The following is a 24,383-nucleotide window of genomic DNA, read 5'->3' on the forward strand; positions in this document are numbered from 1 at the left end:
TCACAATTTCATAAATATGCAAGCTTCTGTTTGGATTTTGAGTTCTTTGTCCAAGCTTGGGGTTCCACAGGCACGTTCATTTCTCTTGTAATAAATCTAATTGCAACACAATTTCTCATATTTGGGATATTGCTTTTGGGTAACACTTTTAAATGACTTAAAAATATTTTCTCCAATCATCGCACCATTCATTTCTTCAGCATATGATTGCTTAATTGATTATGCAGAGATAAACGTCAGCTTAGTCTCTAATTGAATAATAATAAATCCTAGTAAGATAGTGCATATTAATGAAATATTTTATTTTTAAAAAGACTAGAAACTATATTTACATAAAAATCTTAGAAATTACTACCACAGTCCTATTTCTGATAAAATATAACTAGAATTGTAAACTAATATACAACAAAGAAATAATAATAATATATAAAATGAAATAATAAAATATAACTAGAATTATAAACTAACATAAAAATAAATAATTGGAATATTTTCTTTTTCTCTGGTTACTTTTGAAATAGAACAATTTTTCTTTTCATTACTCTTATATTCCCATCACTTTAGTGTTTCAAAACAGCCCAAATAAACATCTGGTTTTATTTCCTTTTTTTAAATTAAGTACCTCCTTGCACTAAGGTAGAAGACACTGAGTTGATGAAAACACTCTGTATGACTTCTTTTGTATTCTGGCTGAAAATCTCATATCAGAAGTTAAGACTATTTATACTATGAGAAATGTGATTATTTTTGCTTTTGTGAAAACAAATCCTTCATTTGTTTGTTTGTTTGTTTGTTGTTGCAGGGATTACTTGGACTTTGCTACATGAGATGGATTATCAGAAGTACATTTCTGTTAGACATGACTACATACTTCTACCAGAACATGCCCTAACTAATACAACACGTCTTCGATGGTGGCAACCTTTTGTAATCAACAATGGGATAGTGGTTTCAGGTGTTGAGCGTGCTCAGTGGGCATTAGACAACATATTGATTGGGGGAGCAGAAATCAATCCCAGTCAATTGGTGGATACTTTTGATGATGGTAAGAAAGAAGACACCAAATGTTTTCTGTATTATAAACCTTCTGCCTTGTGATATATCAAACTTTAATGAATGAATGGATGATAGTCTTCTCAACATATTTTCTAAGTTTAAATATACTTTAGTATTTTAATGCTGTTCCTGGATTCTAAAAACTATTTTAAGAAGCTAGAGAGGTGATCAGCTTCTTTTTACTATGCCATAATAATTAGCAAAAATGCTAAGTCAATGATATTATGCTAAATCAATAATATCATGCTTACTATTTCCACCATGCCACTAGGAAGTGAAAACAGAGCCCAAGATATAACTTCTATAGCTAAGTGAAGTTTACTGAATGATATAAAACCACCTGCTTACTTAGCATGAGGGTGAGGAAGATGATTGTTACATTACTACCTTCAAAGTCCTATTGGACCTGTGCTGACTCTTCTATGTCCTTACACTCAAATCTGTGAAGAGTTAAAAATGATAAAACTTTGAAAAAAAAGTATCAATGCAATTTAAGAAAAAAGGTTTTGATTTCTACAGTTATCAATAAAATGTTTGCTTTTTACCTTGAAGCAGATTTGGAAAGCATTGAATGGCCACAGTATAGGTGAATGACTTGTGAACAGTCTTTCTGATTCACAATTGGTCTTCGCGGCATCTTGGCTATAATGCATATTTAATGTCTTCAGCAGTCTTCTCTAAATGAGAGGCTTATATTATACAATTTCTCATAATTATCTACGATGACACACATTCAGTAAATTTGGGAGACGATTGTAATCTAAAGATAGCCTGCACATTGCAAATTCCAATAATTATCCTGAGAATTCCCTTAAAGCTTCTAACAAGTTACAAGGAAAAGAAAAAAATATTGAATTTATAACAAGCAAAGAAAGTATAAGTGGTTCTAATAGAATCGAAAGAAAGTGATTTCCTCGACAAACAAGCAAAAAGGATTACAATGCATTCTATTTAATAAGTTTTTCATAAATTGAGGAAAGCAATTGAACAATATGGGGATTGCTCTGGCAGGTTCACCATATAATAGGAAATAAAAGGATCTCACCCCACACAGAGGCTTAATTCACCATTTAATCTTATTTCTAGAGGCACAAATGTATACTATTTATGTGATGGCACCTGGGACAGTCATGAAAAATGTTCACTACTAAAATCGTTTTAATTTGGTCATTCTTGCATTACCATAGCATATTTAACTTATCATCACATGATTACAACTCTGTTATTTTTTTTAATTATCAAACATAATCTTGGAGAAACATTGACACTTAAGCATTGTAAAATCATTGCATTGGAACTTAATTTTTTTTCTTTGATCTGGCTCCTTGCTAGGGCACTGTGCACTGTATGAGCTAAACTAAATATAGATAAATTTGCTAGAGTATGAAAAGACTATTTATCTATTCAATTAATGTCCTTAAGATAAGTGCTAAGGATACAAGTCAAAAATACATCAATCTTTGCCCTTTGAGCATTTACGCTATACTAATGAGGATGCACCCTATACATAAAAAGATATAATACAATGACTTAAGAAAAGAGAGCACTTAGAACTAGAGATGTCAGAGAAAACTTCATGGAAGAAATAGCTTTGTCAATCCTTGAAGGAAGAGGAGGATATAAGAGATTTGTCCTATATAGATGCACAGAGATAGAAATGAAATGTATAGGGGCAGCTAGGTGGTGCAGTGGATAGAGCACTGGTCCTGAAGTCAGAAGGATCGGAATTCATATCTGCCTCAGACACTTAACACTTCCTAGCTGTGTGACCCTTGGCAAGTCATTTAACCCAATTGCCTAAAAAAGAGAGAAAAAAAGAAATGAAATGTTTAGTTTGGGAAACAAAGTATAAAATTCATGGAGGAAAGAAGTGTGAAATAAATCTTGAAAGACTTGTGGAGCTAAGGAGTTTGCATTTTATTCTAAATGTGTAGCAGAGATTGTTTTGACAGCTGTATGGAAGAATAGATTGGAGAGGAAAAGGTAGAATCAGGGGAGAGAGACACTTAGAAGGCTAGTATAATATTCTAGGATAGAGGTGATAAAGTCCTGAACTTGGCTGCTGGTGATGTGGGTGGAGAGAAGGGAATGGGTGCAAGTGCAATAAAGGTAGAATCAATAAGAAATGGAATTGATTGTTTAATGGGAATGAGGAAAAGGGAAGCAAGGATAAGTTCTGTAATTAATCTTGGTATCTGGGCAACTTGGAGAAGAGGTATATGGGAGGGAGGGACAGATAATCATTTCTCTTTTCAACTTCAAGATAATTTATTTCCAATTTTCAATAACAGAAGGTATTTCCCATGAAGAAAACTGGAGCTTTTACCCTAATGCAGTCAGAACTGCAGGATTCTGTGGAAATCCATCATTCCATCTGTACTGGCCAAATAAGAAAAAGGACAAGACTCACAACATCCTCTCCTCCCGGGAGCTTATCATACAGCCAGGCTACATGATACAGTTTAAAGTAAGAGAACATCATTCATCAAAATGGTTTGTGTCATTACATCATTTATAAGGTCCATGTGTTGTCCAAAATAGAGGAGTAAATTCATCCTCATTCACTGATTATTCAAAGAGAAATGTTACTATGGACATAAGAACTATATTTCAAAGATAATTTAATTGAGTAAGCACAATTATTTCTACAAAGAAGCAGCATGGCAGAGTGAATAGAGAGTAAACCTTGTAATCAGTTTCAGGTGCTGCCTCTGACACCCATTCTGGCTGCATCATCTTAGTCAAGTCTCCTAACCCTCCCCTACCCCGAAAGATGCTCCCCTCTACAGCTCATTAAGACAATGAATTGCAAAGCAGTTTAGGATATGTATTGATAGAAGAAATTTCCTGATCAGATGTTGCCTATTGCAGAGAAATTACCAATCCAGTCCCTTCCCCCAAAAAATAGTTTTCTCTCTGGGATCAGTTTGAAAAAAAAAATGTTGAGAAATATAAATTGTTTTACTATTAAGAAATGTACACTGTGCCTATTGAGGATTTTTTACTTTTGTAAAATGGAATACTGTTTTTCTAAACTTGTATATATAAAATCTTAATAGGAATTTTTGTTTCCCTCTAATTTTTTTTCCTTTTTTTTTTTGTTTTTTCATTGGACATTTTTATGTTTCTGCTTTTCTTGGTCTCTATTTTTCTGCTTTAAGCTCTTTCATTTTCTTTGTCTTTATATATTTCCTGTGTCTCAGGCCTTGAATAGGCTTGTCTTTTTTTCCTCTAGCTGTCAGGAAGATCTGAGTTCAAATATGCCTTAGACATTTACTAATTAGGTAACCCTGGGCAAGTCACTTAACCTGCTTCAGTTTCCTCATCCATAACATGAGAATAATAGCACTTTCCTCAGAAGGCTGTTATGAAAATTAAATGCCACAATATTTGTAAATGCTTTCTAAACATTAAAACAATATATAAATGCTATTATTATTTTCTCATCTCCAGCTTTCAAAATTGCGTGTGTCCAAAAATCCAATAGGGTCTCACTACACTTAAGTATATTTTTTTAAAAGTCCTAATAAGTCTACACATCTCTGTTTAATCCAGATGGAAGGTTGGATGGATGGGTAAATGGACACATGGCTGGTATCAAAATGAGGTAGTCTTCCCTTCCCAAGCCTAACTCTTCAACTTGTACCCCAGATTTTATTCCTTCTGTTTCCCTTTGCTTCATTAGTCATCTCTTCCCTGTTATCTTTTCCCCTCTCCTGACTTCTCCTAAACTACAAAATATGCTTATTGCCCCATCCTTAGAGAAAATTTTCAACTCTGTTTTTACTTCAAGCTATCATTTTATTCTTCCTCCCCTTTACTACTAAACTAGAAAGAATAGTCAACACTCTGCCTCCATTTCTTCATGCCTCACTCAGTACTCCTCATCTCACCATTTGACTTCCTCCCCACCATTTTCTTAACTTATCTAGTTTCTTTTCTTATCTTTAAATCTAATGATTTCTTTTGTCTTCATGTTCATTGATTGTTCCTATGGCACAGACCTCCAATACTTTAATGTCCTCTCCCCACTTCACATCACTGACACCGTATTTTCATAATTCTCCTTATATCTTTATCAATTTTCTTTCTAAGCTTACTTCAAAGCTTCCTAATTGTGGATTGCAATCCCATGTGAGATAATGTAACTAAATATAGTGGGTCATGAAATTATTATTTATTAAATATGATTTATATACATATTTTATATATTTTTATGCCCCGAGTTGCAAGTAGAAAAGTTTAAGAAAGTCCTGGTCTACTTCATTCCCTTCCCAAATTTCTAGGGAAAAAATTAAGTGCTAATTAAGTAACTGGAATTAATAATTTTTGAAAAACTTACCTCTGATCTTTCTATTCCAAAGCTGCAGTTATTTAATAAGATTGATAATTATGAATTTTTTATGTCTTAAGCTACTAATGTTTTTTTAAATATTTATATTTGGGACATATTATGGTATGTAATTCATGATATTAAATGTCCATTCATATTTGTTTCAGATTGTAGTGGGATGTGAAGCCAGTTCTTGTGGTGATCTCCACTCTGTAATGTTAGAATATACTAAGGATACAAGGTTAGTAAAATATTTTATTATTCAATTTAAAATTAGCCTACAAAATTAAATTTTTCATCTAAATTTAGTAAAATTTCTTATAAGCTTCCTTTATTAATTGATTTAATAAATGGTTATTGAGTGAATACAGTGTGACAGGCATATATATATTATATATATAAAGAGAGTAAATGCAAAGTAATTTCCAGAATGGGTAGTTGCCAGTAACTGAAGGTATCAAAATAGTACTCAAGATTAGCCTTGAATGAATCTTAAAATTCTGTAAGATAAAGAGAAGAATACCAGGCATGGAATTTGGGAAAGGATGGAAAAAGGCACAAAACTAGGAGATGGAATATTTATGAAAGATACAAGTTGCACAATTTGGCTGGAATGTAAAATGCAGAAAGAAGAGTAATGTAGGGAAGGGAGGCTGAAGCCAGGTTCTGAAGGGTATTAAATCAAAAAAGAAGAGTCGAAAACCTATTGTTGTCTTATCAATTTGCAATGAAACTGTTAGTTCCATATCCTAACCCAGCATTAGAAAGGGATTCTGTTATATGAAATATTTTTGAAGGAGAATTTTGGCTATGGGCTTAAATATATTTAAACTGCAAAGGTCAAGTGAAATCTGTCATGAGATAATATCATTAATAATCCACTTTAATAAATTGTAATCTTTTCTATAGCTTTATATGGATCATGAAAACTCTAAATCTTGCATTAAATAATAATAATTTGTTTATTCATCATTTGTAATAAATTGTGTAAGAATGTTTAAATCATCTTAATTTAATCCCATATATCATATTAGGCTTGCTGCCTTTCTCCTTTTTAAGATTATTCTAATGTACTTTCTTTGGGGTTTGGGTTTTTTGGGGGTTTTTTTGGTAGATCTGATTCCTGGCAGCTTGTCCAGACGCAATGCCTTCCTTCTTCTTCAAACAGCATTGGCTGTTCTCCCTTCCAGTTCCATGAAGCCACAATCTATAATTCTGTAAATAGCTCCAGTTGGAAGAGGATAACCATCCAGTTGCCTGATCATATATCCTCCAGGTAGTCTCCATAAGGGCATCTTCTGATGGAACTATCAGACCATCTCTGAAAAGCTCATATGAAGCTCTGGGGAAGTTTGAAAAAAAACAAAAGATAGTTTTAATTTTCAAACAAGAGTATGAAATAGTTGATAGCTTAGGAGCTAGAAAGAACTTAATCCAAGACCTGACTCTTACACCTACTGGCTATGTAATCCTGGGTATCACTTAGATCTTTAGGGAACAAGACAGCTCCCTGAAACTATACCTCACATATTCCAGGAGCCAATCTACAATGGTGGAGGAAATTTCTTCACCCAGAAATTTACTATATCGATAAAATCTCAAGTCCAGCCCCTATCCCTACCAAGACAAAAAATTGGCAATTGTATTTTCCAGAAATGTTTTAGTTTAAGTAATCAATACCCATGGAGGAAGTAAGAACTTAAATGCAAAACTGCATACAGGTCCAGAAACTTGGATCTCAAATTTTATTTTATATAAATATCATGGTTCCCAACAATGCTACCTAGTACTTATCAATTGTGGGATCTGTAACTGTGCTAACCAATCCTGTTATTATATAATAATTCTGCATAATAATGATATTTTTTCTTTATAGTGCAACACAGTTTCGTTGGATCCAGAAAGGAGAAGAGGCTGAAAAGCAAAGCTGGGGAATCGATCATGTCTACATAGGAGAAGCTTGCCCCAAACTCTGCAGTGGCCATGGATACTGTACAACTGGAGCTGTCTGTATTTGTGATGAAAGTTTCCAAGGTTAGAACTCCTGAATTTCACCCCCAGTACAATGTACTAAATTTATGACTTCATAACATCTCTACAGTAATAAGTGAATAAATGAAAAAGCAGCTCTTGAGCATTTATTATATTGTAGGCATTTTACTAAGTGCTGGGGATACAAAGACAAAACCCAAAAGTCCCTGCACTCTTACTGTTCTAATCCCCTCAAACCTCTGCTCTAAGGCATAATAATTATGCCTTATATTATGCAGTATATTAAGGTTGGCAATACAAACATTTTCTAAAGCATTTTGGATTTATTGTCAATGATTACTAGAGAAGATTGTAAAATGGTATTTGCTTCAGATTTTTTTTTAAATAAGGAAACATCAAGAATATAGCAAAGGAAAAAAAAGCAGCCTGGGACAGAGTCCTAAGGCAAAAATATTATTAGGGACAAGACAAATGATGATACAGAAGGGAAAACTTTTTGAAGAATAATCAAATATATAGAAGCAGAAGAATGCAATGGCATGAAAATTCAAGAGGAGTTGATATTCAGCAATAGGACACCAGAAAAAAAATGGGCTCATTTACCTAAAATGAAAAGTAGTATCTATTTGTGATGAAAGATTGAGCCCCCTTTTCCTAGTTTCATTGGGCAGTTTGTAAGGTTCATTCTAAAAGATGTTTTTCTTCATATGACTGTGGTCTTTTATTATTTTTGATCTATAGGCTTTCTCCATTTGCATTAGATGTGTTGATGTTAAATTGAGTTGTTTTTCAGTCATGTCTAACTCTGTGCTCCATTTGGGGTTTTCTTAACAAGATATTGCAACAATTTGTAATTTTCTTCTCCAGCTCATTTTATAAATGAGGAGACTGAGACAAACGGGGCTGATTTGATCAGAATCACATAGATAGTGTCTGAGGCCAGACATTCTTTGGAACATGAGTCTTCCTGATTGTGGGCCCAGTTCTCTATCCACTGCACCACCTAGCTGACTTGCATTAGATTATCTTAGTGCTTTTCTGGTGGCCTGTTTGCTAAATTTTAATTTCAGACAAATGAGGCATGCTTCTGGAGTTCCCTTTCAAAATTCCACCATCATTTTGAACCTTCAAAATATCTGTTACTGTATTTGTATTTGGGTCTGCCTTGTCTATTACTTTAGTCCAAATGACAAGTAATTAGAGGCATAACTACTACTTTTTTTTTTTTTGAAGAGTCATGGTTTTTTGTGACAATTTTTCAGACCCTACAAAGAAACTCAAGCTGTTGTGTAAAATATAGAGGAGTAAACGTAGATAGTTTCCATGCTGCCATTATAGCATACTTATCCTTGAAGGAAAAAGATAATGGTAATGGATGCCTTGGAGGCAACAAGATGCTTCCTTGATTAAGAAGTTAGGAGATCTGGATATCACATTGGATGACATGGATTTGCTATAAGAACATGGGCAAACCCTTTAATTCCTGTGGGACTCAGTTTCTTATTTCCAAAATGATAGACTGAGGGGTAGGAAAAGCAGGAGTCTAGGTTCCTATTATTGAGGTTCCTTCCTTACATGTCAATACCATACCAGGGATTTTACCTCCATAGTCAAAAGGGAAATTATAGTTGGGTAGAACTATAAGGAAAGGTAATCTGCTGCGCCTTAGGAAAATTTGCTTTTAAGACTGACTGGGAAGGAATCCTTCAAATACTAAGTAGATATGCAACTAAAAATATGAAATAAGGGTGATAAGGACTGAACTCTAAGGTTCTGCCTATCTGCTATATCTTGAATGACCCTATTAATTTACATGTTAACTATTACCCATTAGAACATAAACTCAGGGAATATGAAGAAAGATGAAAAGGAGCTTAACACAGTGGCTAGCACATACCATGCACTTAACCAAATGAAGAGTCACTGTTAACTCACAAGTAAAAAAAAAGCAAAACACTAAAAAGTAAATCAAAAATATCCCTACTTTTCTACTTCAATTAAGGTAGAATTCTTATGCAGAGATAACTATTATTCAAGCAGATATACTCCAGTCTTCTGCAGTATCCTTCAGTTTACATGAAGATAAATATTCCCAAGATATTATAATTTAAATGCATTTATTTGAGCAATAGACACATTTTTAAAAATGCTTTGGCAACTTCATATTTCAGAAAATGTTGATTTAGAGATTAAGGATTGCCATAACCTCAAGAGAACATCCTGAATAAAGGAGAACTAAAGCTTCTCATTTTATTACTCTAGTCATAATCATAATGTATTAAGTCATAATTATGTTTGTTTTTGCTCTCTGGTGATTCTCTCAGCTTGCTCTTACAATGAATATTTTTTCCCACTCAGGAGATGACTGCTCTGTTTTCAGTCATGACCTTCCCAGTTACATTAAGGACAACTTTGAGTCAGAAAGAGTCACTGAAGTGAATTGGGAAACCATACAAGGTGGTGTAATTGGAAATGGATGTGGACAGCTGTCACCCTATGCCCATGGAGACTCACTGTACTTTAATGGATGTCAGATAAGGCAAGCTGTTACAAAACCGCTGGATCTCACCCGAGCAAGGTAATACAGGACTCTACATTAAGTTCTAGAAATAGTGTGCTGAGTGTATATAGAACTAGTTCTCTACTAATCACAGTAAGAGGACAGAGACCTACTACTCATTATCAAAAGGCAAATAATCCAAACAAATATGGCTAGATTTTAGGATATTTTCACAGTTTATCTGTCTTCCCAATTTTACTTTATTTAAATTACTAATAGACTGTTTACAATTCTCAGCACACATTGGCTTGAAGGGTAGAGATTTAGGATTGAAGTTTTTTTTTTTAATTTCATTATCCAGTTAATAGTCTCAGTACCTGTTTGAGTTATGCTGCCTTTCAGCAAATACAAAGTATATTCAAAGCAGTATTTCAGTGATTTTAGAGCATTTTGCGTAACAAACACAGATTTAACAATAAAAAATTAAAATACAAAATTAGTCTGAGATGTTTAGAATATATTATTAAATAGAAATTTAACACAATTCAGTATTAAGATATTTATATTAGGAAACTGGATACTTCTCTTTTATGCAGATTCTGAAATCAGAGTATGTATGTATGTATATATACATATAAGTATGGATGGAGGGATATAAAAATTATACATGTATAACTAACTTTATTACTTGCTGTCATTTTCTTTAAAATTATTTCCCCTGGTTTGGTTTTTTTTTGTTTTACAGCAAAATAATGTTTGTTTTACAAATTGGGAGCACTTCACAGACAGACAGCTGCAATACCAATCTGAGTGACCCCAACACCGTGGACAAGGCAGTTTTACTCCAATATAGCGTAAATAATGGCATCACTTGGCAAGTCATAGCACAGCATCAGCCAAAAGACTTTATACAGGCCCAAAGAGTGTCCTATAATGTACCCCTGTAAGTACTGGATTTCTAAAGACATTATTACAAATACATATCATAATTTTCTGTTGAGGGGAGAAGCAAAGATGAATAAATGAAAATAAAAATGATTAGCTATTTTCTAATATTAACCAGTAAACAAGGAATAAAGAATGATAATTAAGGAGGAAATAATTACATAACTATTTAGATTGTTTATGATTACTAATTGCATATTGACCAACACTATGTGCTATGAGGAAACTGTAAAGAATAAAAAAGCTTTATTTGAGCTTTAAGGTCATGTAGACTAAACCTATCACTTTATAAATAAAAAACAGCCATATAAATGTAGTAAAACAGCCAAAGACACAATCAAATACAGGAGTCAGGATTTGCAACCAAATTCTCTGATATCACACCCAATAGTATTATTTTCACTATACTATATTAGTATATAGTCCCTCAAGTAAATTCTAAATCTGTGGGAGTGTTTATAATAGTACCTATTAACTTTAGCTAATCCACATTTTATATTTTTGAGATCATGTTTCCATTTCAGAAATTAAGCCCCAGAAAGTTATTCTTTTTCATATTTAGCTTGCCTTATTCTTCTGTTTGTAACCCTAGGGAAGCACGAATGAAAGGAGTTTTACTTCGTTGGTGGCAGCCACGCCACAATGGAACAGGTCATGATCAGTGGGCTTTGGACCATGTCGAAGTCGTCCTGTGAGTATCTAAATCATGTCACATACCATATCCATTTCAGAAGGCTCTTGAAATTCCTTTAATATGGCATGATTCTTTACTCCAATAGAACTGTTCCTGATTAATGCTTTCTCCCAGATCACTTTGGCTTATATCTCCTTTAATGACAGAAAAAATTCTTTATGTTATAATCAATCACTGAAGAAGAAAATGACAAAATAGAACTGTGCTTTAGAAATTTTCATAAGCAATATATTCATATTAAAATTTTACAATATTTGTTTAAGTTGGTTAGGACAGGCATCTCTATAAACAGGAGAAACAATATACCATGACTGTTGCTTGATGAGGTGATTTGTATTATGTTCACTTAAGAGTGAACTATCTAGTTCTCTATGCAGAATATCACTTTTAGAAATATCCAAAAATATATATTAGCCACTAATGCCTTAAGCATTTTTCCTTTTACTGGGAAGAATACAGCTCAGAAAAGCTTTCACTTTATCATGATAGACTCTCATTCTCAAGTCTTTTCCACAGCTTTCAAATTGTGTGTCTTCACTTCATCATTTCTCCCATGTAATGATGATAGGGGTCTCATCACTCTCAATTAGTCCAATTGACTATGTTCCCTCACAGAGAGATGACTTGCTTTTTCTCTAACAATCTAGTTCCTGTAGAACTGAAATGCTTATATCTCGACGGGTTCGGACCGATGGCTCCCCGTGGTTGAAAAGGAGAGGCGAATCTTCCCGGTAGATAGGTTCAAATGTTCATTCTGTTTACTAAAAAAACAAAAGCACTGAAATCAGGACTTTTTGCTGATTTCAGTCATTTTGAAAGTGAAATTTAAATGATCAATTGGTAGGAATGCCACCAAATTTGTTTTCTTTCCATCATAGCCATGAACCAAATTATTTAATCTTGAGTTAGCTATTGACTTAGTTTTCACTGAGGCACCTGCTTGCATGGCATCCATATCAATCCCCAAACCAAAGAGTAAAACAATCTACACCAGTCCCCACTGTGCGCTCTGCTGCTTCTACACAACTTGCTGGGCTCTGCCTCCATGACATAAAGATGAAGTTGAAAGAAATGGAGGGAGGGTCAATGATTTCCAGACTCATCTTCAAAGAAGGAAGAGGCTGATTTACTACTGTTAAGACAGACAGTGATCTTTCTAAACCATCCCCTTCTGGATTCTGAAAGGAATCTTTACAAGATAAAGGATTTTAAAGCAACCTTGCTATGATTATTTTTCTTTTAGGGTGATTAAAAAAATCTCCCTAAGACATCAGCCCATTTCAAGTCATGTGTCTCTTGCCAAGAAAAACTTGCATCCACGTTCTTGTTCCTGTAATATATGAGTCAGCTCCTATGAAAGCATTAATTCTTGATAGTCTCACTAAGTTGGCATTATCTTTATGGACCCCAACAATTATTAACTAGAAAATATTTGATGTGTTCTTTTCCCTTCCAGCTACCCAATGAAATTGAAATTACTTTTTTTTATTTCCATTGTATCATTGAGAAGCCCACAATCACTATGGTTCCTAGCCTCTTGGGCTTAAAAAAAGGAAAGGAAATGTACAAGTCCAAGGTACAAAGTAATCCAATAACAAGATTGGAAAGAGAATCTGACATTCCTCATTCTCAGGTCAGGGCTTTAAATTGCCTTCAGGACATAAGAAAGAACACAAAGTGCTTGTATATCACAACTCTTGAGAATTATGCCATCTAACTTTTTGGACTGAATCATTCATTAATGGCCAATAGAGAGTTGTTGCAGTTGCATTTTTGGAACTATCAAACATACATTGGGTTATTATGAATGACAGTTCAGATAATATAATGCTTATTTATTTCACTGGTGCTGCTTGTGATCTGGATTTTCAAGGTAACTACATTTTTACCCCCAGGTCAGACAATTCTCAAAATTCAAAGCACTGATCATTTGACAAAAACTCTTAGAAATTTTCTATAAGTTCTGTATATACTCAACCTGTATTACTGCTTCTGGCTATCAAATACACTAAAATACTCCCCTTACCTCTTTAAAAAAATGAGAATTGGTCCAAAATGCATTGAACGCAATTCTTTTTTCCTCACATTTAAAAAAAGATTCATAGATAAATTTTTTGTTAGATAAATTATTCTAAAAATCAGTTTTGTTGATGCTTTTTCAAGGAAATTTAATAGCATATCATTCAAACATCATTTTTACTACTACATGAATTATGTCAACTTTTTGCCTTCTTTCACCTCTTTGGAGAAAAATAACATAAAGTCAGATTCAATAAATTAGTCTAAAAAACCTTTATATCACAAAAGCATTTCAGTTCAGTCATGCATTCAGCACATCTGAGAATGTATGATTTAAGTTATGAGATTAAACAATTTAGTATGTAAGATATAATTCACAAGAACTCATCTTAATTATTCTTCAATAAACACATGTGCTTTGCAGATTTCCAAATAAATTATGAGGGTAAAAACTTCAATATGATCAAGCAGAGGTGTTTATTTTCACCTTCAAAGTAAATAAATCTCTTTCTACAGTTTAGACTACATTTCCCTTCAGAGGTTTAACTTTTAAGGAAATTACATTTTCAGAACCATATTTTTGATGTTTTCCATTTGTCTTATTATTTAACATTTCTATGCCACTATATATTTTCCAAGTATATTTTTAGCATTTGTCAGCTAATTTGTACTTAATTTGATAGTTTAGTAAGCTACTTTCATTCATTCATTCATTTTGTGTGTCTAAAATAAATAGAAAATAATATTTTTAAAAAACAATTTTAAGCAAAGGGAACCAAAGTGCCTAAGCAGCTCTCATGCTGCCTTCCAAAACTATCACTAATTACTTAGGTTCAGCAGCCCCTGTTTGTTTAAGAACACAAAAGTACACCTAAAAAATCCCATCTATTGAAAGTAGTATTCTCTGAAACTTGCTTTTTCTTTCCTAAAATAACCTTTTTCTTCCTAACTGGAAATGGAAATGACACTCAAAACAGTAGCTTCCCTAACTGTGTATACACTTAGAAGTATAGCTATTAACATGTTATTAAAATTAAGTGTCTAGGATGTTTATTGCTACTTTTTTTTTTTTTAGAATGTGTCTGTATTTTAAATCAAGACTGACAACAGAGTTTTTTTGTTGTTGTTGTTTTTTATTTTTGTTTTTTTTTGTTGTTGGGTTGTTGTTGGGGTATTTTTTTGGTCTGCCTCTTAGGCAATAAATTAGTAGTCAAGCATGGTATCTTATTCTGAGTTCAATCTCAGCCCCTGCCCTCAATATTAACCACAAAGCAACAGCTGATAACCAGTTTTAGTTGCAATATCAAGATAATTTGAAAACTTATGAATGCATCTCAAATGGGACAGAGATAAGGACCGAAGCTTTGATTTCATTGGTGAAGAGTACATGCAGATAAGAAAATTTATTCTATCAAGAAGGTTGACACCTCCCTCTCTATAATTTGTACCTAGAACACTAAGGGGTTAAGCAATTTTCCCAAGAGCACAATATCAATAGACTCTATCCATTATACCATACTGCCTCTCCTTAAATGACTACATTACCTAATAACTATTTGGATGAGTCTTGTTTTGGGTAGTTCTGTTTAATTTTAAAAATCCATTTTATGACAAAGATTTCAGTTTTCTAAATAGGGGGATACATATCGCCAGATCTTAAAAAACAAATTTAAACAAACATTTAACCTTCCTGCTTAATATTCAATAGCTGCTTGAAAAAAAACTTCCATTTCTGATATTTCTTAATAAAACTGAACAATATTTTCAGAATGAAATTAATCCCTAATGTTCTGCTAAATATAAACACCAAATGTACTGAATTGTCCCCATCCCAGCCTCATTAGCTCTATCAAGTAAGCAAATGTTGACACTGTGACATGGGGAATAAAAAGGGATGAAACAGCTATCAAGAAATTGAGGGGAAGGGGAAAATGTCTGGGTTTGTTAGCTAGAGTAGAATATTTTCTCTCCAAGAAACTTTTGTGAATACATTTTGGGCAGATCCCTCACAAGATCCATGCTGGTGGCGGTTCTTCTTAGGATAAAAGAGTATGTCCTGCCAGTCTAAGAGCATTTTTTGCAGGAAACTACTGCTTGTATCTTAAGAACTTCCCACACCCAACTCTGCATTTCATTTGCACATTTCATTACCCTTTGTCTTAGTCCAAGTCACAACCTGTCATCTGCACAAGGAAGTAGCACAATTTTTGCATGTAAATATTGAAAGTTATTTCTTTTTAAAATAGTGAGCTTTTTAAAATGTTTCAAAGTTCATTCAGATTTCCCAAAGGGAAAATAATGTACTATCGACTATAGTCAAAAACAATTTATCCCATTTTGATTAAAGTATATTAATTCTTCCATTACCATCACATCATGCTATTCATTTTCAAGATAATGGCACATTTTTGGCACAAATGATTTGAAAAGAAAAAATATACTGGACTTGTCCTGTATTTAAAAATTAACTCTATTATCTAGTTTAATGGGCTTTCCTATTGCCAATTACTTAGAATCTCTAGAAATGAGCATTCTGTAAAATAATGAACAAAATATCTAATTAAAACAATAGAAACCGTTGTTACATTATTAACTTAACATGTACTTTATTCACAACATTTATGCCAAATGTTATACTATAACTATTTGTATTTTGACATATGGTTATGAACAAATATTGCATGTTGTATCATGTAGAAAAGATTATTATATATAGTGGTTTAAAAAGAATATGAAATAATTTTTTTCCATTTTTATTTTCAAAAGAGATGAAAAATCCTATATTGCCTCTAAGCCTCATCAGACTTTTATGACTAATCACAGTGCTGCATGCATTGAAAGGCATTTTTTAACTTGTGTTATATTTCATTATTTGCTGTCATTGGTTTTACACTAGAGTAAGGTAAGTGCTATTACTGAATGATGGGAAATGCTTAGTAGTGAAGCTTCTTCAATTTCACCTATTATGAGGGGTGGGTAGGGAACAGAGTGACTTTGCCATTGAAGAAAGTCTGTTCAATAAATGGGATTACTAGCAGTCTTTGAAATATCTGGTCATGTAAACTAAGAATTGCCATCACAGTAATTAAACTATATATAACAACATCATATCTTGGACCTTACTGATTTTGAAAAAGTATGCCCCCAAAATACAACCCTAAAATGAGTTCTCTTATAAAAAATTTAGAGATATATATATTAAAAATAATTATTTATGTCTTGTTGGTTTTATATGAGCTTGATATGTTTGGCTTTTTTCTTTTAAGAGCAGCCTACATTTAAATCAACATAGCATATAAGGCATGGTCAATCTATCACCCTTCCTTAGCTCCATACAAATCTTCAGATCTTAATGAGCTGCCCTTGAAGGAAACATTAAGAGAGAAATTTACCTTTCAAATTGTTTTAAACTTGTGTTTAAAAGTATACTATTGGCAGGGGGAAGAATTTTATTGTATTCACGCTTTTCATTCATGATACTGGTAAATTCTAGTTCCTACTTTTTGGTCAATTTGGTTACTCTTGATATATACTCATATATGCAAAACAGTGCTATATATATTTCAAAGTTGAAAAATGAAGGTATGAATTTTATGTAATGAATAATGAAGAAGTCATAGGATTCACAATGCTTTTATTAATTTGACTACAGAGAAATGCAGTATCATTTCATTGGTGAGTATGAATGGTAGCCCAGATGATATAAAAGTCCATATGGTTCATTTAGTCTTAAACTCACCAGAGCAAGCCAACATGCCATAAGAGAATTAAGTGGCTTATCTTTGCAGTAGATGCAATGTTTTTGTTTTGAACTGTGGACAAAGCATTTACTTTGGCCATGAAGAAGTTAGTGACTAATTTCTTTAATTTTATTAAAAATTCCAAATACTTATGAAGTTGATGTTACTTTCCCAATATGCATCAATTTCCATTTTATTAGAAACTGAACCCCCTCAAAAATCATCTGATTTTTAAAAATTGAAGAACAAAAATTGAAAGGGGCAGAAATTATACCAATTACTCCAGGAATCTTTCCATGTCTGTTTGTTGCTAGAATGGTGGTGTTTTGTAATTCAACATGCTACCCAAACTCCTAGTGAAAGAATGAAAGATAGAGTAATTGCTTGCAAGGATTCATGTAGCTCATTCTGTCTGCTTTCAACCAATGATAGATAATTGGAAGGTTTTTTTTAAGACTGTACCTTTTCTGGCCATTGCCATAATCAACTGAAGATGTGATATTCCCCTATCAATGTGACTTGGGAATGAGTTTTACTTCAGGATTTCTAGATGGTTTGGTGGATAAAGCACCAGGCTTAGAATCAAAAAGACTCATCTTCCAAAGTTCAAATTCTGCCTTAGAAATTTACTAGCTGTATAATGCAGGGTAAAGCATTTAATCGTGTTTGCCTCAGCTTCTTTATCTATAAAATGAGCCAGAGTGGGAAAAAAATGGCAAAATACTTCAGTATCTTGGCCAAGAAAACCCAAATGGTTTGAAAAAACAACTAAACAACAAATTACATATTTCCTCTGAATGTTAATCTCAGTGACTGAAACCTTATAGTTTCCTTCAGACCTAATACCGTTTCCATTATAAGATTCTCTCATTATATTCACCAGAAAGATGTACCCATGGATCTGTTTCAGAGAGACATTAAACAGATCACCAAAGCAGTATGGATCACTACTCTCAAAAGAAGCCTGTCATCTTTAAATTTATTAAGATTCTCCTAAACACCTGAATAGTAACTTAGGTACTTGAAAATTGTAGTAAATTCTTCAAAAGTGACTGTACCAGCTTACTAAGTAGTCTCCTAGAAAATGAGAAAAGTTTTGTTGCAATTTCCTAAATGCTTGACTTGAGTGCACTTGGAGATTATTAGAAAATCTAGTGCTATTAGGATTTTATGTAATTTATTCAAGACTGGTAATGTTGCCATCCCCCAAAGTAGAAGCTTTTTCAAAATTGGATCAGTATTTTGACCACTAATTTATATATATTTCTTAATATATATTTTTAGGAAAAAATCAGTTACAAACTTTCTATCAGGCAGGGGGGGATATAAGAACAGAAAACAATCTCTTTATTCGAGGAGCTTATATTCTATTAGAAAGGCAACTTAGACACATATTTGCTATATCACTTTATAAAAAGAAAAGATATGGCAGGAAAACACCATGTAAATGTTATGTCATTTATCTTGAAAATAAGCTCTTTTCAGCAGTAAAAGTGAAAAGGGGAAGGGGCCAACGATATAAAGGCACAGAAACACCTTACCACATATAGGCAACCAGGAAGACAACCAGTTTGGCTGGGCAATAGGAAATATATATGGAAGTAGTAAGGCTGGAAAAGTGGGTTTAAACAAGGCTGTGAGGGTTTTAAGTGTTAAAAAAAAATTATATTTGATTTTAGAGATAATAGGTATTCCCAGGAATTACTAAGAAGGGGAGTAACATGGTAAAATTTACACTGTAAGAAAATCAATATGGCAACTCTATGAAGGCTGGATTGGAATGAGGAAGAGGAACCAATAAGGAAACTAGTGAAATGGTCTAGGCAAGAAATGATAAGGTCCTTAACTAGGACAGTGGCTACATGAATAAAAAAGACATGAGATAAATGTTGAGGTAAAAATGATTTGTCATTATTAAAAAATTCATTCATTGAAGTATGTTTAAAACCTTAGAATAAGAAATATAAGCTTCTGACATGAGGCTGATGACACTACCAATTGAGATAAGGTGTCATGGTTTATCTTCTCAAATAAATAAACATTGATTGAATAAGTAGGGATTTGAAGTAGCACTATAATAATTTCATAATCAGGAAAACTGCTTTAGTGTCAATGAATGATGCATCAAAGTAAGAAAATTAATACAAAACATAACTTCTTTTTCAAAGAATATGAACCTTGTATTTTATATATGTTAAGTTTTCTGAGTATTTTATGTTAAGTTTTCTGAGTTCTAGATTTAGAGCCTTTTTTGCTCTATGATTCACAACTTTAATTACATTTTTTGTTGTTCTTAAACCTTTTTTCAACTTATATCTGACTTTTCATGATCCTATTTGGAGTTTTTTTGGCAAATATATTAGAGTGTTGTCTTTCTCCAGCTCATGTTACAGATGAGAAAACTGAAAAAAACAGGATTTAGTGCTTTATCCAAGCTCACACAGCTAGTCTGAGACCAGAATTGAACTCAGGAATATGAGTTTTCCTGACTCCAGACCTGCCACCCTAGTTACATTTTATGCAAATATTTTAAATACAATAATTATAATTATTTTTGCCTTGTGGTAGTAATGAATAATAATTCTCAACAAGAAATCAATAAATATTTATTAAGAAGCTACATGATGCCACACACTATGGGTAGAAACAAAAATAAAAATAAGCCATAGATAGAAATAACAATACAAAACAATAATATATAAGCATTGTATAGACAATAAGTACTATATAAGAATTAAGAGAAGGAATAAATCACTTCTGGTTGTTTTGATTAGGAAAGGAAAGGTGATGGGGTTTATCTATCCTAGAGGATAGATAAATTTTCAATAATCAAAAGTTATTTGAATAGAACTCTCCAAAAGAAGGAAGTAGCGTGAACAAAAATTAAGAAAGTGTAAGGCAGAAATGGAACAGAACAAAGTTGTTTTGCTTAAAGGAAGGATAGTATAGAATAGTGAGAATGGCAAGTTGATGATTACATTATGAGTCTCTGACTAAGGAATCTAGAAGTTTTCTATAGGGTATGAGGATTTATACTCATAATTTTTGAATTAGGTAATGATGTGATGAAAACAGTGTTTCAGAAAGACAAGTTCAAAAAGAATGAGGGAGAAAGACTGGAGGCAACCAGAGACCTATTCATAGGATGTTTACAAAAGGAAGTGAAAGGAAGAAATATAAAAAGTTTCCTATACAAAGAATCAAATACCTCCCATTTTGTTTTTTATTAAACACAAAATCTAATTCATGTAAGCAATCAATAAAGCTAGCAAAAAGTAAAAAATTAATTTTTGATCACTGACAGGTTCATATAATAGACATATCTCAGATGAAAGAGAAGACCTTGTTGAAAAAAATTTTATTAGTCAGTTCTTTCATTTTATCAGTATATCACAAAATGGGGGTGATGAACTTCTATTACCAAAGTAGATCAATACTTTCTCTGCACTCTCCATGGTGCTTTATAGAAAAACTCTTAAAGAGCTAATGTTCAATAAATATTTTAAACTGGCTGACTTCCTATTGAGAACCATTATTCATGACTACTCTAAGGTTAAAGAATTATAATTCTGGAAAACTAAGAGATTAAGTAACTTTCTTAAAATCACAGCCTAGTTTAAATTAGACTCAAATTTAAAATTTTAGGGAAAATCTGATTATTGTGTTTTTCTACTAAGAGCTTCTAGTTGAAAGTGGGTTATTCCATCCTCTAATCCCCATTACTTTGATAGCATATGAAAATTAGAAGACTTCATAAGAAATAGTTTGGATTTTTCCATGTAACTATGTGTGCGTATACACACATATTTATATTTATACACATACATAAGTTAAAAAACTAAAAAATAATTAGTACTTAAATATTTCATGAAAATACTTATTTCATATCTATTCTTTATTATAAACAGGAAAAACATGCTTGTCAAATAGATCTTAATGATTTTGATTAAATAAGATCTAATTTAAAATACATGTAAAAATTTAACTTAGTAACATTTTTCTCCTAAAGACCCAACTTCCTATTTTGCCTCTAAATTTGCTCCTTTTTTTTAAAAAGGTGTACCTTATTATAATTTTTCTTTTTTTAATAAGATCAAAATACTTCAGCATAATCAAATACCTTGCCAGAATTGTAATCACTAATTATCAAAGTAAAAAAACTGTCATTCAGTCATACCATTTCATCTCCTATGCAAATTAATGATGCATATGTCTGTGGCATAGAATTATAAATTTAGAGTTGGAAGGGACCTTAGAAGCTACAAAATCCAACTCTCTCATTTTACAGATCAAGAAACTGAGGCACAGAAAGGTAAAATGAATTATCCAATGTCATACATTTAGTAAGTGTTTAAGAAAGAATTTTAATTCATTCACATCTCTGATTCAAAGTCTAGCACTTCTCTTCTCATATTGCAGTTATATCAATCCATACATTTGATACTTTCTATGATACAATGAAATGTTACAAATGATCTCAAACAATGACAACCTTCAACAAAACCAGTGACTTTTTAGAAGGCAGATACTTTTGACATTTGCAAAAAAATTCAAAGAGTTTATAGCTGTTGCCTAGCAAACTTATTGTGTGCTCAAAAGTCGAGTTCTCTTCTAGTGGTCTTATTACTTTATATAAGCATAAAGTATTTAATTGAAAATACTTTAGGGTATAGATTCAGTGTAAAGACAGAAGGAATAAGTCATGTTATAGCTTTACCTGTCATCTTACCAGCACATAGTAGGTACTTAATAAATAAATATTAATTTTTTATCAATATGTCCTATGATCCATTTACAATTTGTTTCTTCTTCTTGGGAAAAAATGTTCTTTGTGTAATGACATTTTTCTAGCATCTCTTCAGCCTCCTCTGTCTCATATTCTGGTTATCTATGTATTCATTTCTAATGTGAATTTTTGTACCACCATATCAGTATTATTAGGAAAACTACAATACAGTCAATGAGAACTTATCCATTAAAGACTAATATGAACAAAAAGAGAGGAAGGTAGAATACAGCCACAGCTTCACAATGTAGCCCAGCATTCTAAGAGTGGGCTACTTCCACATTTCTGTATGAGCGTGCAATACACAGGAAGGTTAAGACAGTTCAATCCATAGCAATTATCAAAAAAAAAAAAAAATGTTTTGTAAAGTAAGAAAAGCTGAAGGAGTCAGAGCAGGAGAATAGAATATGCTTGTTCCCAGTCTTAAAATAATTTGAATCAAGTGAATATAAACAGCAATGATTCAGATGTAGAAAATGTAAGAGTAGATTCAGTTCATTTATGCTATGAAACATAATATCCTTAATAATTTGGATAACTGATTATAATAGGTTACAAAAAACAAGAATTTCTTTTATACTTAAGAACACAAATGTCTTTAGTTAATTTTTCTCCAACTGCCTTAGGAAATTAGGTCAATTCAACAAACATTATTAAGCACTTTCCAAGTGTGCCAGGAACTATGCTATGCAGGGAACCAAAGAAAGTTAAAAATAAATATCTACCCTTAAAGAATTCACAATAAGGTATAAAAGAAAAAACTCCTTATAAATGGTGATATTTTAGCTGAGACTTGATGTCAGGAAGTAATGACAAGGTAACAACTTAGGGCCCAAAACAGATTTTGCTTTAAATGATATTTACATTTCTTTCTTCCCACCCTATTTCCTTTTAACAGCACTCGCAAACAAAATTACATGATGAATTTTTCACGACAACATGGGCTCAGGCATTTCTACAACAGAAGACGAAGGTCACTTAGACGATACCCATGAAGAAACAAATTGTTTTATTTTTTCCTCCCAACATGTGATGTGTTGCTTTCCAATCTCCTAAAACTAGCACTGCATCTGGTATCAGGACTTTTCTTCTAAAGGCTTGATGAATACCTGAGAGCTTTTCTCCAGACAGAGTGTACACCACTTTTTCACACTGTGAACTAATGAGAAGTGACTTATTTTCTCATAGCTAAATGTTTTAATGTTGATGTGTCTGTGAAAATTGTGATCTGTTGTAATATCAGTTACAGTGGCAGTATTGGAAGTAAGCAACTAACTGTTTAACAGGAAAAAAACTTTAAGCACAAAATTTAAGAGATTTTATGTTTTAAAATGACATTTAATACAGTATTTAACATTCTTGGTCACATAGCTATTTAAGTGAACTGTATTTCAGCTATGTATCATGTTTTCTAAGATTAAGTTATCATTGTTTGTCCTTTATGTACTCTCTTCTACAACATAACACATTGGCACTGTATTGACTTGTTATGTTGTTGTAATATTTTGCTGCTGATTTTTTTTGGGCTACTTACACTCTGATATCATGCAGGAAGTAAACAGAAATTTATGATTGAGAAGACACTTGTAAAAACATTGCTATCTCCTTTAATATTACTCTTCAATATGTCTGTGGGTTAGCGTTGTTTTGTGAATAAGAATGACCTAAATTTTTTTTCTACTAAAGGACTGTGGATAAAGCACAACTCCTCTCATCCCACCCCACCCCCAAAAAATTCCCCATTTCCTTAACTGAAGGTAAATACTATTTTCTGTGGCTGATTTACTAACAGTAACTGCCATTTTGTGTTTGTGGTAACAGAGTGATTTGTAAAACAGTGGATGTTTTCATCGTGTTCTCTTTGTGACTTGTTTCTCTTGCGGGTCATATTTGTATCTTCTGATAAAGTTGTACCTACACCAGCAACAGTATGATGGTTGTATAGCCCTTAATTGTCTATTATCATAAATGCAATTTCACTCTAGGGTGAAATAAACTAAAGTTCCATGCTTCAATAAAGATTATGTCAAGAAAATTCTACTTGTTCATTGTCAGTTTTTAAAAATATATTATAATCAAGGTTTGGTGCTTTTGGTCAGGCTTGTAAAAAGAAATGAAAGATGTCTGATTTTCATATATTCCTGCTAATGCTAACAATAATTAAACTGGATGGTATTGAGCATCACTTGAACTTTACTCTTACTAGAATTGGTTCAAGAAGAGAATAACATATACATTCAGTTGGATATAAAAATATATCTTACCCTAGAGAGAAAGGGAGGGACTGATAGAAGGGAGAGCAGATTGGGAAAGGCAAT

The 24,383-nt window shown here is 32.6% G+C and overlaps 1 protein-coding gene across 1 annotated transcript in view; it reads left to right on the plus strand.

Moving 5' to 3' along the window:
* RELN (reelin) overlaps window positions 1-24,100 on the plus strand; it is a 389,961-nt gene extending 365,861 nt beyond the window's left edge. Inside the window, exons 54-62 of the mRNA XM_051963196.1 lie at window positions 803-1,045; window positions 3,348-3,523; window positions 5,557-5,630; window positions 6,504-6,665; window positions 7,266-7,423; window positions 9,740-9,959; window positions 10,627-10,824; window positions 11,419-11,517; window positions 22,964-24,100. Coding sequence (XP_051819156.1) covers window positions 803-1,045; window positions 3,348-3,523; window positions 5,557-5,630; window positions 6,504-6,665; window positions 7,266-7,423; window positions 9,740-9,959; window positions 10,627-10,824; window positions 11,419-11,517; window positions 22,964-23,060 — 1,427 coding nt within the window. The 3' untranslated portion in view covers window positions 23,061-24,100. The remainder of the gene's footprint in view (window positions 1-802; window positions 1,046-3,347; window positions 3,524-5,556; window positions 5,631-6,503; window positions 6,666-7,265; window positions 7,424-9,739; window positions 9,960-10,626; window positions 10,825-11,418; window positions 11,518-22,963) is intronic.
* The last annotated feature ends 283 nt before the right edge of the window (window positions 24,101-24,383 follow it).

The sequence above is a fragment of the Antechinus flavipes genome, chromosome 5, assembly GCF_016432865.1.
Source record: "Antechinus flavipes isolate AdamAnt ecotype Samford, QLD, Australia chromosome 5, AdamAnt_v2, whole genome shotgun sequence".
In the NCBI taxonomy this organism is placed as follows: domain Eukaryota; kingdom Metazoa; phylum Chordata; class Mammalia; order Dasyuromorphia; family Dasyuridae; genus Antechinus; species Antechinus flavipes.